The 14,278-nt window shown below is 35.9% G+C and overlaps 1 protein-coding gene across 7 annotated transcripts in view; it reads right to left on the reverse strand.

Annotated features, from left to right (window-relative positions):
- Nucleotides 1–88: 88 nt before the first annotated feature.
- Nucleotides 89–14,278, reverse strand: part of LOC127410935 (serine/threonine-protein kinase D3-like) — a 127,258-nt gene continuing 113,068 nt past the window's right edge. For all 7 annotated transcript variants that reach the window (XM_051646204.1, XM_051646201.1, XM_051646202.1 and 4 more), the window contains 5 exons: nucleotides 12,432–12,593; nucleotides 9,145–9,243; nucleotides 8,773–9,040; nucleotides 3,084–3,169; nucleotides 89–2,997 (listed from right to left, as the gene is read on the reverse strand). In XM_051646204.1, the coding sequence (XP_051502164.1) occupies nucleotides 2,824–2,997; nucleotides 3,084–3,169; nucleotides 8,773–9,040; nucleotides 9,145–9,243; nucleotides 12,432–12,593 (789 nt within the window). In that variant the 3' untranslated portion in view covers nucleotides 89–2,823. The remainder of the gene's footprint in view (nucleotides 2,998–3,083; nucleotides 3,170–8,772; nucleotides 9,041–9,144; nucleotides 9,244–12,431; nucleotides 12,594–14,278) is intronic.

Here is a 14,278-nt window from a genome sequence, read left to right on the forward strand (position 1 = left end):
CAAGAGTAATAGTTATGTTTGCCTTAGCAAGCACCAATATATTAACTGCATGTTTTAATGTGAGTTTGAAAAATCATCCTAAAACACCTGGAGTGTATTGTTTTTATTCAATCAGTATGTACTAAAATATACAAAACACTGACACTTGCCAATCCAGCGGCAACATTGAGTAATATAATGATGTAGAGAAATCCTCAATTTTTCTCTCTCAGATTTTAATTGTGTACAGAAAATCTTTCATCTCATGGATGGTAAAAAGAACGGCTTAAACACTGCTTCTTTTACCAAGATAAGGCAAATACACCTAATTGTACAGAATGTTCAGTCTGTTTAATTTCATGTATAAGAAACAGCCAAATCTCTGTTAGTTTCCACTAGAGTGTCTTTAATGTCTAACAAATAATGATTGTGTTTGTTTGTGTGTGTGTGGAGGGGTGTGGGCAAAATATACTACCTACAGTAGCCTACATTCAGAAACCCAATTTCTAGGTATGTGCATGAGTTAATTGAGTACTCGTTCGGCTTGAAATATTCGACTAGTAAAAACACTGGTTGAATATACAGTGTATATATACATATACATATACACACACACACACACACACACACACACACACACACTGATCAGCCACAACATTAAAACCACTGACTGGTGAAGTGAATAACATTTATTATCTCATTACAATGGCACCTGTCAAGGGGTGGCATATGTATTAGGCAGCTAGTGAACAGTCAGTTCTTGAATTTCATGTGTTGGAAGCATGAAAAATGGGCAAGTGTAAGGATCTGAGCGACTTTGACAAGGGCCAAATTGTGATGGCTAAACGACTGGGTCAGAACACCTCCAAAACGGCAGGTCTTGTGGGGTGTTTTCTCTGTTTGTAGTGGTTAGTACCTACCAAAAGTGGTCCAAGGAAGATTGTTCAGGAATTATTTGAGGAACATGACAAAGAGTTCAAGGTGTTGACTTGGCCTCCAAATTCCCCAGATCTCAATCCGAATGAGCATCTATGCGATTTGCTGGACCAACAAGTCTGATCCATGGAGCCTCCACCTCACAACTTACAGGACTTAAATGACCTGCTGCTAACGTCTTGGTGCCAGATACCCCAGGACACCTTCAGAAGTCTTGTGGGGCCCAGGACTCGACGTGTCAGAGCTGTTTTGGCGGCACGAGGGGACCTACACGATACACGGCAGGTGCTTTTAATGTTGTGGCTGATTGGTGTATATAAAAACAATATTGCAATTGGATTTTTCTTTTGTGCCTTTGCCCAAACAATAAAACAATAAAACAACAATAAAACAATTGTTGTGGACAACAATAAAACTGATTCTCTCACCTAAAGAGAATGGATTGCATTACATTGGTTGGCGCTGTGGATGCACGGCTTTAGTTTGCCCCAAAAGAACATTTAAATTATTTAAAGTGAACATGTCTCTTCAGAAGACTTGGAATGTATGCTTTTATGTGTGAGTGCAAATAGTTTTCTGTCATTATTTTAATCTAGATGTTATTTATGCATATTGCTAATTTTTTCATAAGAAAAATGGGTTCAAAGGTTGAAGGTTGAACTTAAATTCCTGAAAATTACTGAAAATGCCCATCCCTACCAATTTAACCAGCTTCCTTTCCAAATAGTAGGTGGTGTTTACAAAAACAACAAATGAGACCATTACCAAAATATTCTGTTTCCTCTTAGATATTCCAGTTCTGGGATTCATAATTGGAAAGGTTCATTCATTGGTACAGACAGACCGAAAGAAAGAAAATAACATAATACTGTTCAAATTCTTTATCTAGTAACAGTTGTTAGAAGTTTTTTTTTTTAATTAAAAATGTTTTTTTTTTTTGTTTTTTTTTGTTTTTTTACATCTATTTGAAAAAAATGCTAGGCCTTGCACAGTAGGCTTTTGACTGACTTGGTTTTTCTGCTCTGCTTAGCTTTTTTTGAGACCGCAATATGAGGAATAAATAAAAAGATTGGCTCTGTAAATGCTGGTGAGGACAACAGCTCTAGAACAATGTAAAAAAAAAAAAAGAGACAAAGTTGAAAGTCTTTGGTCTTTTAAAGATAACATCTCCCAATCTGTCTGGCAGATTCAGTTCAGAAATGCATTCAAACTTGCTGTATTTGAAGTGTGCTTCTCGTTTCATCCGTCGACATGTGGTTGGAGAACAGCACTGCTGTTTTAACTGTAATCCTCTGGGTTACTGCTCTCCTACCCTATACCGGTGTGCCATTATCTCACTTAACAATTTAATTGTACCAGCTGCAGTGGTTGTATTGTTTAGTGCAAAAAAACGACCATAATTGAAATCTTGTTGTAAGACAATTACATATAGACTATAGAAAATTACAGAAGTGTAAGAAAGTTAAAAAAAATTCCATATTCCAGTTTGATCACTCTTACCAATGTTTTACTTCATTCACATTCGTAACTAACTTCTCATTAACCTATAGATTTTGTTGAAACCTGGGTTTTAACAGACAGAACATGCATCTCTATAAGAAACAAACGTAACAGCACCTTTTGGAAAAGAACAGTCATTACGACTTTGGAATGCAATCCCAATTAATACTTCTACTTAACTAACCAAAAACATCTTCATCGTCATTAGCATTATAGATCCACAGTAAGAGATGTTTCCACGGCTCTTGTTGAGTTCCAGAAAGCAGCGCGATGCCTGGCTGGTCTTGTAACAGTTTGCTCCCATCACATTCTGCCAAAGATTGGCGATGTGTTTTAATCTCTGAAGCAACAGACCATTGACCAGATGCTGTCTTTGATGCTTTTGATTGCCTTTCGCTCATATGGCCACTAGGGGTCCTCATCCATATCATCAAGGTTTGGAGCCATGATGAAGTGCTTAGGGTACATTAGACTGTGCTCATAAGCGTACTTCTCCCAGCGGGCATCATCGCTCTCATGAGTAATGTAACGTTCCCCTCGGCGTGTTTCAAACTCTCGCAGGTCTAGCCACGTCTGGTAGTCCTGGGACAGCACAGACATGGGAATGATAAGGTACAAGGCTCTGAAGTATTTAGAGAAGTTATCGCACAGGTTTGTGCACTCCTTACCTGTAGCCATGGATGACTGAGGGTCTTGTCCACACTGTAACGCTTCCTCATCTTGACTTGGAGGAGATTGTTGATCAAATCTGTGGCTGTAAAGTTAAATTTGGACACATTTAGACTGGTTGATACAATAGCTCCAAAAAGTACTGGGAAACTTAAGACACACTTAACAGTTATGAACTAGGGTTGGGTATCGTAATCTTCATTTGATCCTGATATCGATTCTTAAAATCAAAAGATTGAACAGTCAAAAGACAACCACTAGTTAATCTCTTTAACAGGCCAAAAGGACAAAAGAGTAGAGAGAAATTACACACACAACGAAAATATTGTGTGCTTTAAGTTACAGTAATGTGGATACAGGCTAAACGGTAAAGTACACTTAAAAATTCAGTGAAAATACCTGTTTTGGCGAGGTTTTAATGTAAACACAGTAATTACATCTAAATTAAATGTAAACAGCGGTGTAAATGCAACTGTTGTCTAATATGCCGTTTATATTAATTAAACAAAAACAAGAAAAACGAAAACCTCACTGCTCGGTTGGATAACTTTAGTAGCTCTAAAAAATATAATGTATTTTAATCATACAGTGAAGACCAGTAGTTTTATATTATATTTCTCCATTTTTAATGCTTACTTGAATACTTGATACTGCTGTTAAAAACTTCAAGCACTGTTTTTTATTACTGTATGTTTACTTGTCTTGAATAATCATAGCTGATAGCTTACAATGGTACAATGTTTACTCAAATTAGTTAGTATTTTGTAGTGGTATTTTTGTAAAACGAAATTACGTGCTCCATTACACGTTTCGCTGCAGTTTCCCAGTGAAATGTCCAGCGGGGGGCTCTGAAAGCAAGTTAAATGGTGTCGTAGTCAGAAGAAGTTTTAAAGGTGAATGTTAGATGGAGGTTTAAATTAGTAAAACGTTCCTCTCTAACCAAATTTTAACCTAAACCTAACCGATACTGTTCTAAAAGGAAGTGCGATATAAAATCACATTTTCTAAAGCAACCATGCCATTTTGTGTTTGTGTCAGCTTGTGTGCTTGGCTGGGCTCGAACTGCGTGGTTTTCCAAGTTCAAAATCCAACACTCTATCAGGTGAGCTACTGCACAAGCTAATCACATTGGAATAAGTGTGTAAAAGTAGGTGGGTCTGTAATACAAGCATGAAAATGTGTTGTTTTTCAAATGACGTGTTCAAGTAAAAGTGTTTCGATATCATGATATAGCAGTGACTAAGTAATAGAGGGAAAAATATGTGTTTATAACTTCACAATCAGACTTTGTACTTGTGATTTGTGTTTTTGTAGCGCCTCTAGTGTTAATTTCAGAAGTAAACTGCGGAGAAACGTAGAACGTGGCGTGTAAAACTCAGTTTGCAAAAATGTAGTTATAGTAACCTTCATTCTATGAGACTAGGTTGCAGCAAAAATGACATTATAGCTAAAATATACCCAAATAAATCAGAATAAATTCAATAGAAATCAAATGAATTTTAAAGCTGGTGAATAGGATTCGAATCAAATCAGGAAATCTGTATCGATGCCCAGCCCTATAATGAACTTCATTAGATAAGAAAATATCAAACCTAAAATATTAAAGCAAATACTTTGAACAAACTGGTATCGAGGTGATTTTTAGCTGATACTATATGTTCCTCTTGAGGCCACACAGGTATCCTAGCAGAGTAGCCACAGGTGTATTTCATTACATTAACTATAGACATGTTCCACTACAATCGCAAAGTGTCCAAATACTTTTTGCCTTCACTTTGAACATTATGCTGTTTTATCATTTCAAACCTAACAAACTAAATGCTTTGCTTAAAAGTGTGATTATGTCATCTTTAAAATGAATGCCACTTGTTTTTTTGTTTTGTTTTGTAATCTAATGCAATAACATGCATGCATTTTTAAGTGGCTTAAGAGCCCAAAAAGTATACTTTTTGGGGCCACCATACATGATCAGGACATTACACAAGGCAAAACACAGTAATTGCATATTTTGTCAAAACGGAGTTAAAACCAAAATAAGGTCTAAAAGACTATGATCTATCCTGTGAAAGATGGATTTGGCAGAACTATGCTCAGATTCTGAGAAAAACAGAGTAAGACTATTTTATAATCCACGTCAGGCTGGACAATAAAAAACAAACCAAAAAAACCCTGAAGCCATTTTTCCCAGTTCCAGTGTTGCTGATGTTGGGCAGTAATAGTGGGTTTGTAACAATAAATTAAGCTACTGTAAAGACAAATTTAAGTATAATTGCTCCAACAAATATATTGTAATGATGTGAAATGTAGAGAAAGAGAAATTACATTTATAGTGTTGCAGAGGAGTATGACAGACTGAAACTAGGAGAGGCTGGTATAATCTTTCAAGTCTCAGGCGGACAGAACTATTCTAAACAGACGTGGGGGTGGACCGTCTGCTCACTGTCTGACAGTCGTCTGCCCATCTCTCTTCTACGGCACAAAAAGTAATGATATAATACTATCTATAATCTATCCTCAGTCCTTTTAAAAGAATAAAGATAACAGAAATAATTAATCACTGAATCCCTCCAAAAATCAATCATTAATCACTACCATAAATCATAAATACTTCGTTTTTATTTTGAAAAGTATATCTTTTGTTTTATAATTTTATGTGAAATATTTTGCTTGAAAAGTCTGCTTGTGCAATCTTTCTCAAAATAAATGGCACTTGGTTTCATATTTTGGCATTTAAAGTAATAGTTCACCCAAAAATGCAAATTTTCTCATCATTTAATCACCCTTACGCCATCCCAGATGTGTGTGACTTTCTTCTGAAGAACACAAGTGAAGATTTTTAGAAGAATTTCTCAGCTCTGTAGGTCCATACAATGCAAATGAATGGGTGCCACCATTTTGAAGCACCAAAAATCAGTCAGCATAAAGGTAATCCATATGACTCCAGTGTTTAAATCAATGTCTCCAGAAGTGATTTGATAGGTGTGGGTGAGAAACAGATCAATATTTAAGTCCATTTTTGTTTACATTTTTTTATTTTATTATAAAATCTCTCCCCTGCTCAGTCAGTCTCCACTTTCATTTTCCCATTCTTCTTCTTTTGTTTTTGGTGATTCACATTCTTCAAGCATATCGCCCCCTACTGAGCAGGGAGGAGAATTTCTAACAAAAATAGACATAATATTGATCTGTTTCTCACTCACACCTGTCATATCACTTCTGAAGATATGGATTTAACCACTGGAGTTGGATGGATTACTTTTATGCTGCCTTTATGTGATTTTGGAGTGTCAACATTTTGGCACTTATTCACTTGCATTGTATGGACCTACAGAGCTGAGATATTCTTCTAAAAATCTTAATTTTGTGTTCTGCAGAAGAAAGGAAGTCATACACATCTGGGATGGCATGAGGGTGAGTTTAATAACTAAAACACATTATTATTATAATTATTCAATTACAGAATGAGATAATTTTCATTTTTGGGTGAACTATTCCTTTAATGGGTTAACATTCATAAATTTGTATGTATGTGGCTCAAGTGTCCATAAACTTTTTGTGGCCACTGTGTGTCACTTAATTTTGATGTGCTTATACTTGCATACATGCATCCCATAAACACAAAATCTACACAGTGAGATGGAAACATGTCTAGCAATAAAAAAAAGGAAATAATTTAATCTAATGATTTTAATAGAGAGACTTGTGCATCCAAGTACCTTTTGGTGCCTCTCTACAGTATAATATGCCACATTCTGTACATTTTTTTGCAATATTATGATGGTATGATAATTTATACAAATACTTTTGTAAATATAACTTTGTTTACCTTTGTTCTGTTTAATTCTGATTTAATGAGCACAGGAAAAGTGGGTCTGGGTGAGTGATATACAGCAGTGTCTGCAGGAGCATGTGGCCATTCATTTACAGAAAAAAAAAAAAAAACGACTTTTTTACGGACATTTTGTGACTGTTTGTTAGATGGAGCTCACATAACCTACGTAGAAGCAAAAACACACAAGAGGTCATTAAAACTGTGGTTATTGGAGGGTTATTGTTTTCAAATTCTGTATTTGACAGTTTATTTATTTATTTTTTCTCCCCTTTTTCTCCCAAATTTGGAATGCCCAATTCCCAATGTGCTCTAGGTCCTCATGGTGGCGTAGTGACTCACCTCAATCCGGATGGCAGAGGACGAATCTCAGTTGCCTCCGCATCTGAGACATCAATCCGCGCATCTTATCATTTGGCTTGTTGAGCGCGTTACCGCAGATTGTGGAGGCTTCACGGTATTCTCCACGGCATCCACACACAACTCACCAGGCGCCCCACAGAGAGTGAGAACCACATTATAGCAACCACGAGGAGGTTAACCCAACGTGACTCTACCCACCCTAGCAACCGGGCCAATTGGTTGCTTAGGAAGCCTGACTGGAGTCACTCAGCATGCCCTGGATTCGAACTTGTGACTCCAGGTGTGTTAGTCAGCGTCTTTACTTGCTGAGCTACCCAGGCCCCCGTATACGACAGTTTAATGACATCATGAAAATGGTGTGAATTTGTTAAAACTTTAATCAAATGAAAATAGAATTATTTTAATTAATTCAATTTTTCAACATAACATTGCATTATTTGAATCAAATGAAGTGCTTTCTACAAAATCCTCACAGGACAATCCGAAACAACACTGGAGATTATTTTTGTCAAATGACGTGCTACACAACAGAACATCACAGATGTGAGATATTGCTTTAGTATTATTATTTAATTGCATTAAACATGATCCTTTTCCCATTTAAAGCGTTCATTTAAATCGAGATTTTATTTTGGCATTTCTGTGTGTTTTTGACGGTAGTTTCTCAATAACTAGTAATCAATAAGCAGTTTGCTACACATCCCAGGGTTATTATTAAACCCCAAAAACCTATAATTTCATTAAAATAAATATATAGTCTGTATGTATGCACGCTGAACGGGTGTTGCTCATGAGAGGTGTTTTCAGCGTACAAGCGGCCGGCTTCACACATTCATTTTGAAGCACGCAGCACATGCAGATTACATCTTCAATTAAATCACAACCTTTTGCGGTTTCATGATCACACTTGGACAAATACAATAAATATGTCAAATTCCTTGACATTCCGCATTTTATAGGTAATGTAATTTTTATGACTGGATTCAGTGATTCAATCCATGTTTCCGTGGAAATAATAAGGCACTACATGTGGTACAGCGGTATAAGCAGACTCCCATCGTTGAATTAGTGAACATTAATTTACATACCAAGGTGTAAAGGCCGCATCACCATGCTACCACCTCGTGTGAATTCTTAAAAAAAAATCTGCGGTCCAACCGTCGTCATTGTCTGAAGTTTACAACTCAAATATTTTTGTGTACACTACAGCAGTTTTGGAACTAAAAAATTTTTACTATATCAATACATATAATAAAAACCTTTTCAGTGACCCAATCAAACAGTTTTATTATACTAAAATATTTTTCAGGACATTTAGGTGTTTTTCTCATTTCCCATGACTTTTCAATGACTAGTAAACCTGGTAGATTTTCAGGACATGTGGGAACCCTGTTATACAATAATCATGAAGGTGCTGAGAAGTGAGAGATTTATTCTTGAGAATGTTTCTTCCCCAAATGAGTTAAAGTTCAAATCAGTAAAGTGGATCTCCCTACCCTCTGCAGAGATGTCTTTCCAGGGAGTTGGTGGGTACATGAAGGCTGCATTTTGGATCTGGTCGTTAATGTCCTCATCCTCATTAAAGGGGAAGGTGCCACTCAGGCTGACGTAGATAATGACTCCTACTGACCACATATCCAGTGAACGGTTGTAGCCTTTACTCCGCAGTACCTCTGGGGCCAAATACGCTGGTGTGCCCACCACTGAGCGGCGGAAAGATTTTTCCCCAATGATGCGAGCAAACCCAAAGTCACACAGTTTCACCTGGAACAGGACAGTAGTCTCATTGAGCAAGCAATCCAGTTGATGTGTGATTCATCAAGTCTAGAAAAATGGCAGGGAAGTTTGGTTTATTCACGGTGTGTTACCTGAGGAAACGGCTCTGCAGATGCCAACAACACATTTTCTGGTTTCAGGTCACAGTGAACGATGTTCTTAAAATGGAGATGTCGCAAAGCTACAAGGATCTACGACAATAAAGTAGTCACTTATTTCCATGCAAATATCAACTCAATGTACATCTCTAAAGCTTCAACTGTCCATTGATGTAATCCACCATGGCAACAAATCATCTTTGCAAAAGTACACATTATAAATTCAGAGGTGTGGATTCATGAGTGGACAGTGGGTACACATCCCTTTGAATGTCAAGAAAAACCCTTGATTTGTCCCTAGTTATGATGTATTTTGTGTATTTTTCCTTTGTCTGTCATTTCTTTGAACTCCACAAAGGATTAACATCACACTGAAAAAAACTTATATATCCCAGGGGTTGATTTTTATTCAAACAAATAGATTTCAACTTTTTTCCCTTTTTGTTATATAAAAGTCACATTAAAAAGTTTCTTATCAGGCCATAATCATTTATTTTTGTTACTTTTTAAATGCCTTATATGTATAGATTTTATTGTTTTAGCCTTGACCCAGACTTTCAATCCATGAACATCTATTATAAAAATTTATTTTTTATATTAAATCCACTATAAAATTAAACCCACTATTAAAATCCATTGTACAATTTCAAATTTATTGTGTGAAAATTTCTATCAGTTTTTGAAAAATAACAACTGTCCCACAGTTGTGGTGTAATTTCAACCACACAAAACAATTTTGTTCCTAATAAAAGTTGACAAAAGTCAGTGAAGAGCATGCTTGAGATAAAATATTAGACAAATGATGTATGAAGAAAAAAATAAAATAAAGTTAAAAGTAAATATCACTTGTGAGCAGAATATTATTATTGTGAGTCATTTCCAATCAAGCTGTAATTCTTTGAAATTATGCAAAAAGTGTGACAATATTATTTAATTGTGTGTATTTAGGATTCATAAAATGTTAGCTCTGAAATTAGCCAAAGGAGTTTATTTCAAAAACATTAAAAATGTCACATCCATCACTGTAATTTCCACCACAAAATTCTATGAAACACAATACAGAATTTATGATGAGCTGGAAATGACATTGTGCTGGGAATTTTAATGACTTTCAGAAAAAATGACAAAAATAACATAAATATCTTGTGATGCATGTGCATATACTGGTTAGTAGTAAGTCCTGTTTTCAGAAAAAAATCAACAAAAATGTAGAGGTTTATCCTCACAACAAGAAAAACTATTTGCCCAAGGGGTGAGAGAAAAAAAATTCTGACCCCACTGGCATATAGTTTTTTCCTGTCTCTCTGAAAACAAGATTTAATATCCTATGTTATAATTTTGCTTCTCAAGTAAATGCATCTCGTTTTGAGGATGTTTAGATATTTTTTCTGCAACACGAGACAAAAACACTAAGTAAGGAAATTATTTTTTGCTTTGTCTGATAGGATAAACAGGAAAGTTTGATCTCTACCTAATATGAAGGCAAGCTGCTTGCAGTGTCATATGACAGGTTTGTTTACGATCCCCAGCAAACTACGATTCGATACGATTCAAAGTTTGGAATAATGTACAGATTTTACTGTTTCGGAAGGAAATTGGTACTTTATTTCACCAAAGTGGCATTCAACTGATCACAAAGTATAGTCAGGACATTACTGATGTAAAAAACAGCACCATCACTATTTGAAAAAAGTCATTTTTGATCAAATCTAGACAGGCTCCATTTCCAGCAGCCATCACTCCAACACCTTATTCTTGAGAAATAATGCTAAATTGCTAATTTGGTACAAGAAAATCACTTGCCATTATATCAAACACAGTTGAAGGCTATTTGGTTCATTAAATGAAGCTTAACATTTTCTTTGTGTTTGTTTTTGAGTTGCCACAGTATGCAATAGACTGGCATGTCTTAAGGTCAATATTAGGTCAAAAATGGCAAAAAAGAAACAGCTTTCTCTAGAAACTCGTCAGTCAATCATTGTTTTGAGGAATGAAGGCTATACAATGCTTGAAATTGCCAAAAAAAGGCAATGTACACTACAGTCTTCAAAGACAAAGGACAACTGGCTCTAACAAGGACAGAAAGAGATGTGGAAGGCCAGATGTACAACTAAACAAGAGGATAAGTACATCAGAGTCTCTAGTTTGAGAAATAGTCTTCAGCTAACAGCTTCATTGAATTCTACTTGCTCAGCACCAGTTTCATGTACAACAGTAAAGAGAAGACTCAGGGGTGCAGGCCTTATGGGAAGAATTGCAAAGAAAAAGCCACTTTTGAAACCGAAAAACAAAAAGAAAAGGTTAGAGTGGGCAAAGAAACAGACATTGGACAACAGATAATTGGAAAAGAGTGTTATGGATCTTAACCCCATTAAGCTTTTGTGGGATTTTTGTGCAAGGTGTGTGAGAAGTGTCAGACAAGTCAGCCACATCTATGGCAAGTGCTACAGGAAGTGTGGGGTGAAATGTCACCTGAGTATCTGGACAAACTGACAGCTAGAATGCCAAGGATCTGCAAAGCTGTCATTGCTGCACATGGAGGATTTTTTTGAGAACGCAAAAGAAGTAGTTGTTTAAGAAGTTCTGAACATTTTTTTCAAATTGTAATAGTAATTTTTCACGTTATTAATGTCCTGACTATACACTGGGATCAGTTGAATGTCACTTTGGTGAATAAAAGTACCAATTTCTTTCCATAAGAGCAAAATCTGTACATTATTCCAAACTTTTGGCCACCAGTGTGTGTATATATATATATATAGATATATATATAGAGATATATATATATATATATAGATATATAAATCACAATATAATAATTACAGTAAATAGCACTGCGATAAATCAACACATGAAAGCATGGCACAGCGCTTCACAAAAGTAAAAACTTTATTTAGCTCTCCTATCTGGACTGAGATTATATACTACTGTTTTGAAACCCTTTTAAAACCAAACAAGCATTGTGATACATATTGAGAACACATGGTGAAATCACAATCATTCAATGTTGTCATTTATTTTCACTGAAACATTGACCTGTGATACTGGAGACAGAAGCATCTTAGCCACATCAGAGCTGCTCTGTGATTTAAGATCTACAGCTAATGAGTTTGCATGGCCCCACTGCTCTAATAAACCCCCAGACCCACTACTCGAATTTAGCTCTTTGATGAAATCCATATACAGCTGCATCTAAACAAGCCATTTCAGAATACAGAGATAAATAATGAAAAACATGACTTGGAGAAAACAGGAGATATTTAGTAAAGTTAGCTACAAACCTGTGTGACCAGGAACTTGGTAATGCGCTCTGGAAGTTTGCTCTTCTCACTGGACAGGATCATTTCCAGCATGTCTCCATGGAGTTTTTCCATGACAACAAAAACTCTTTCTGGAGTCTCAAACATGCACTCCAGGTTTACAATGCCAGGATGATGCAAATTCTACATGAAAAAAAGCGTAAACATATTTTACCAGCTTGATTCTCTCTCTCTCCTTCTTTATGTATTGAGAAAAAAAAAACAAGAAAAACATTACTAATGGTTTCTAATGCTAATCCTTCTAATGCCTGAAGTATACTTCGGTCAGACGCAAATGGCAGGTGTCTGCGTATAGGATGCTTAATGCAAATTTCATCATCAGTAGAGAGTTTGAGCACTCATACAAAAAATATAGAGTTGCTGCAAACTTGCCGCAAATTTGCCACTCATTATGTTCACATGCAAATGAGCTTTGAGGCAAACTCTTCATCACCAAAGGTTTGCTGCAGGTTCACAACTACCAGTGAAGAGCAGCAAACTTCTGGCAAACATTTGCGGCAGATAGCAAGCTCATTGTGAAAATAGTGAGTGGTGAATTTGCGGCAAGTTTGCCAGAACTCTGGATTTCTTGCACTGAACGTGACTGTTCGACTGTATACAGACACTAAGCATTCTCATCAAAACCTGAGCATACTTTGGGCTTTAGGGTAGTATTCACATTCAAAACTCATGGGTGAATTTCACAGAAACTCTTAGGAACATGTATGGGTGACATTTCATCCCAAAATCAAAAAAAAAAAAAAAAAAAAAAAGAAAAAGAAAAGAAATTGCAGTTTGCATACCAATTTACCAATATTTTTCATGTTTTAATCAAATTTACCAACAGAAGATTTTTTTGTGACATTATTTTCATGACAATTAAGTAATTACCAGTGTTGTGTTGATTAAGGCCTGTTCACACAATGTCCATTTTTTCGATACGAATGTTCATTCAGAACAAGCTTTTGTAAGGTAACAATGCATTCCTATGGCGCTATGCACATCGGGTCCGACAAATCGTCCGCCGACAATCCGAAGGTTTTTCGGACTTCAGACTGCAATGAAAACTGACTGACCAATGAGATAAGAGCTTTTTGTCAGTCGCTGCAGCTGCTCAATCCAGCGTGTTGGTGGCGCTAATCAATTGGCAAACACTGGCATACGTGCAGCCGATACACACCCCTGAAAATTATATAATTAAAAATAATAGTTGCAGTTCATTAACATAAACCTGTTCTGTTTGTGAAAGTCTGCTTGTATTTTTTGTGTTCATATACATTATTTAATGTGTATAACACTGTGCCTGTTATATTCTCATGGCATTTAAAATAGCGGCGAGGTTCAGCAATTCGTTTGCACTGAGCTTGTTGAAAATCCCAGAAAAAGACTCTTTACATGCTATATTTTACTGTAGACAAATAAGTTGAAGAACCACACTGTTATTTTTATTGCAAGTGTAATATAACAAAGTATTGCATTAATTTTAATAAAGACCGAGAGCCAAGGTATTCTTTTATATTCTTTTAATACTATACTATCATATTTTATAATATACCTGAAATTATTCCACGTGTATTTATATCACTGTACCTTGTGTTATTTTATCTAGGCATTAATCCAGGCATTATTAAAAGAGAAATTGGCTTCAGGTGTCTGTTTGTAATATACTTGTGACAAAATACATATCCAACAGCGCTCTTTACTCATCTCACTCACATAAAAAACACCGATTAATCAAAATGTATCAACACAATTGAAAGAACATAACGAAACAGTTATACCAAACTGGTAAATAAATGCTTTAACAATGTAAGCGTTCATTATATTAA

Source organism: Myxocyprinus asiaticus, chromosome 20 (genome assembly GCF_019703515.2).
Source record: "Myxocyprinus asiaticus isolate MX2 ecotype Aquarium Trade chromosome 20, UBuf_Myxa_2, whole genome shotgun sequence".
NCBI classification, from domain to species: Eukaryota; Metazoa; Chordata; class Actinopteri; order Cypriniformes; family Catostomidae; genus Myxocyprinus; species Myxocyprinus asiaticus.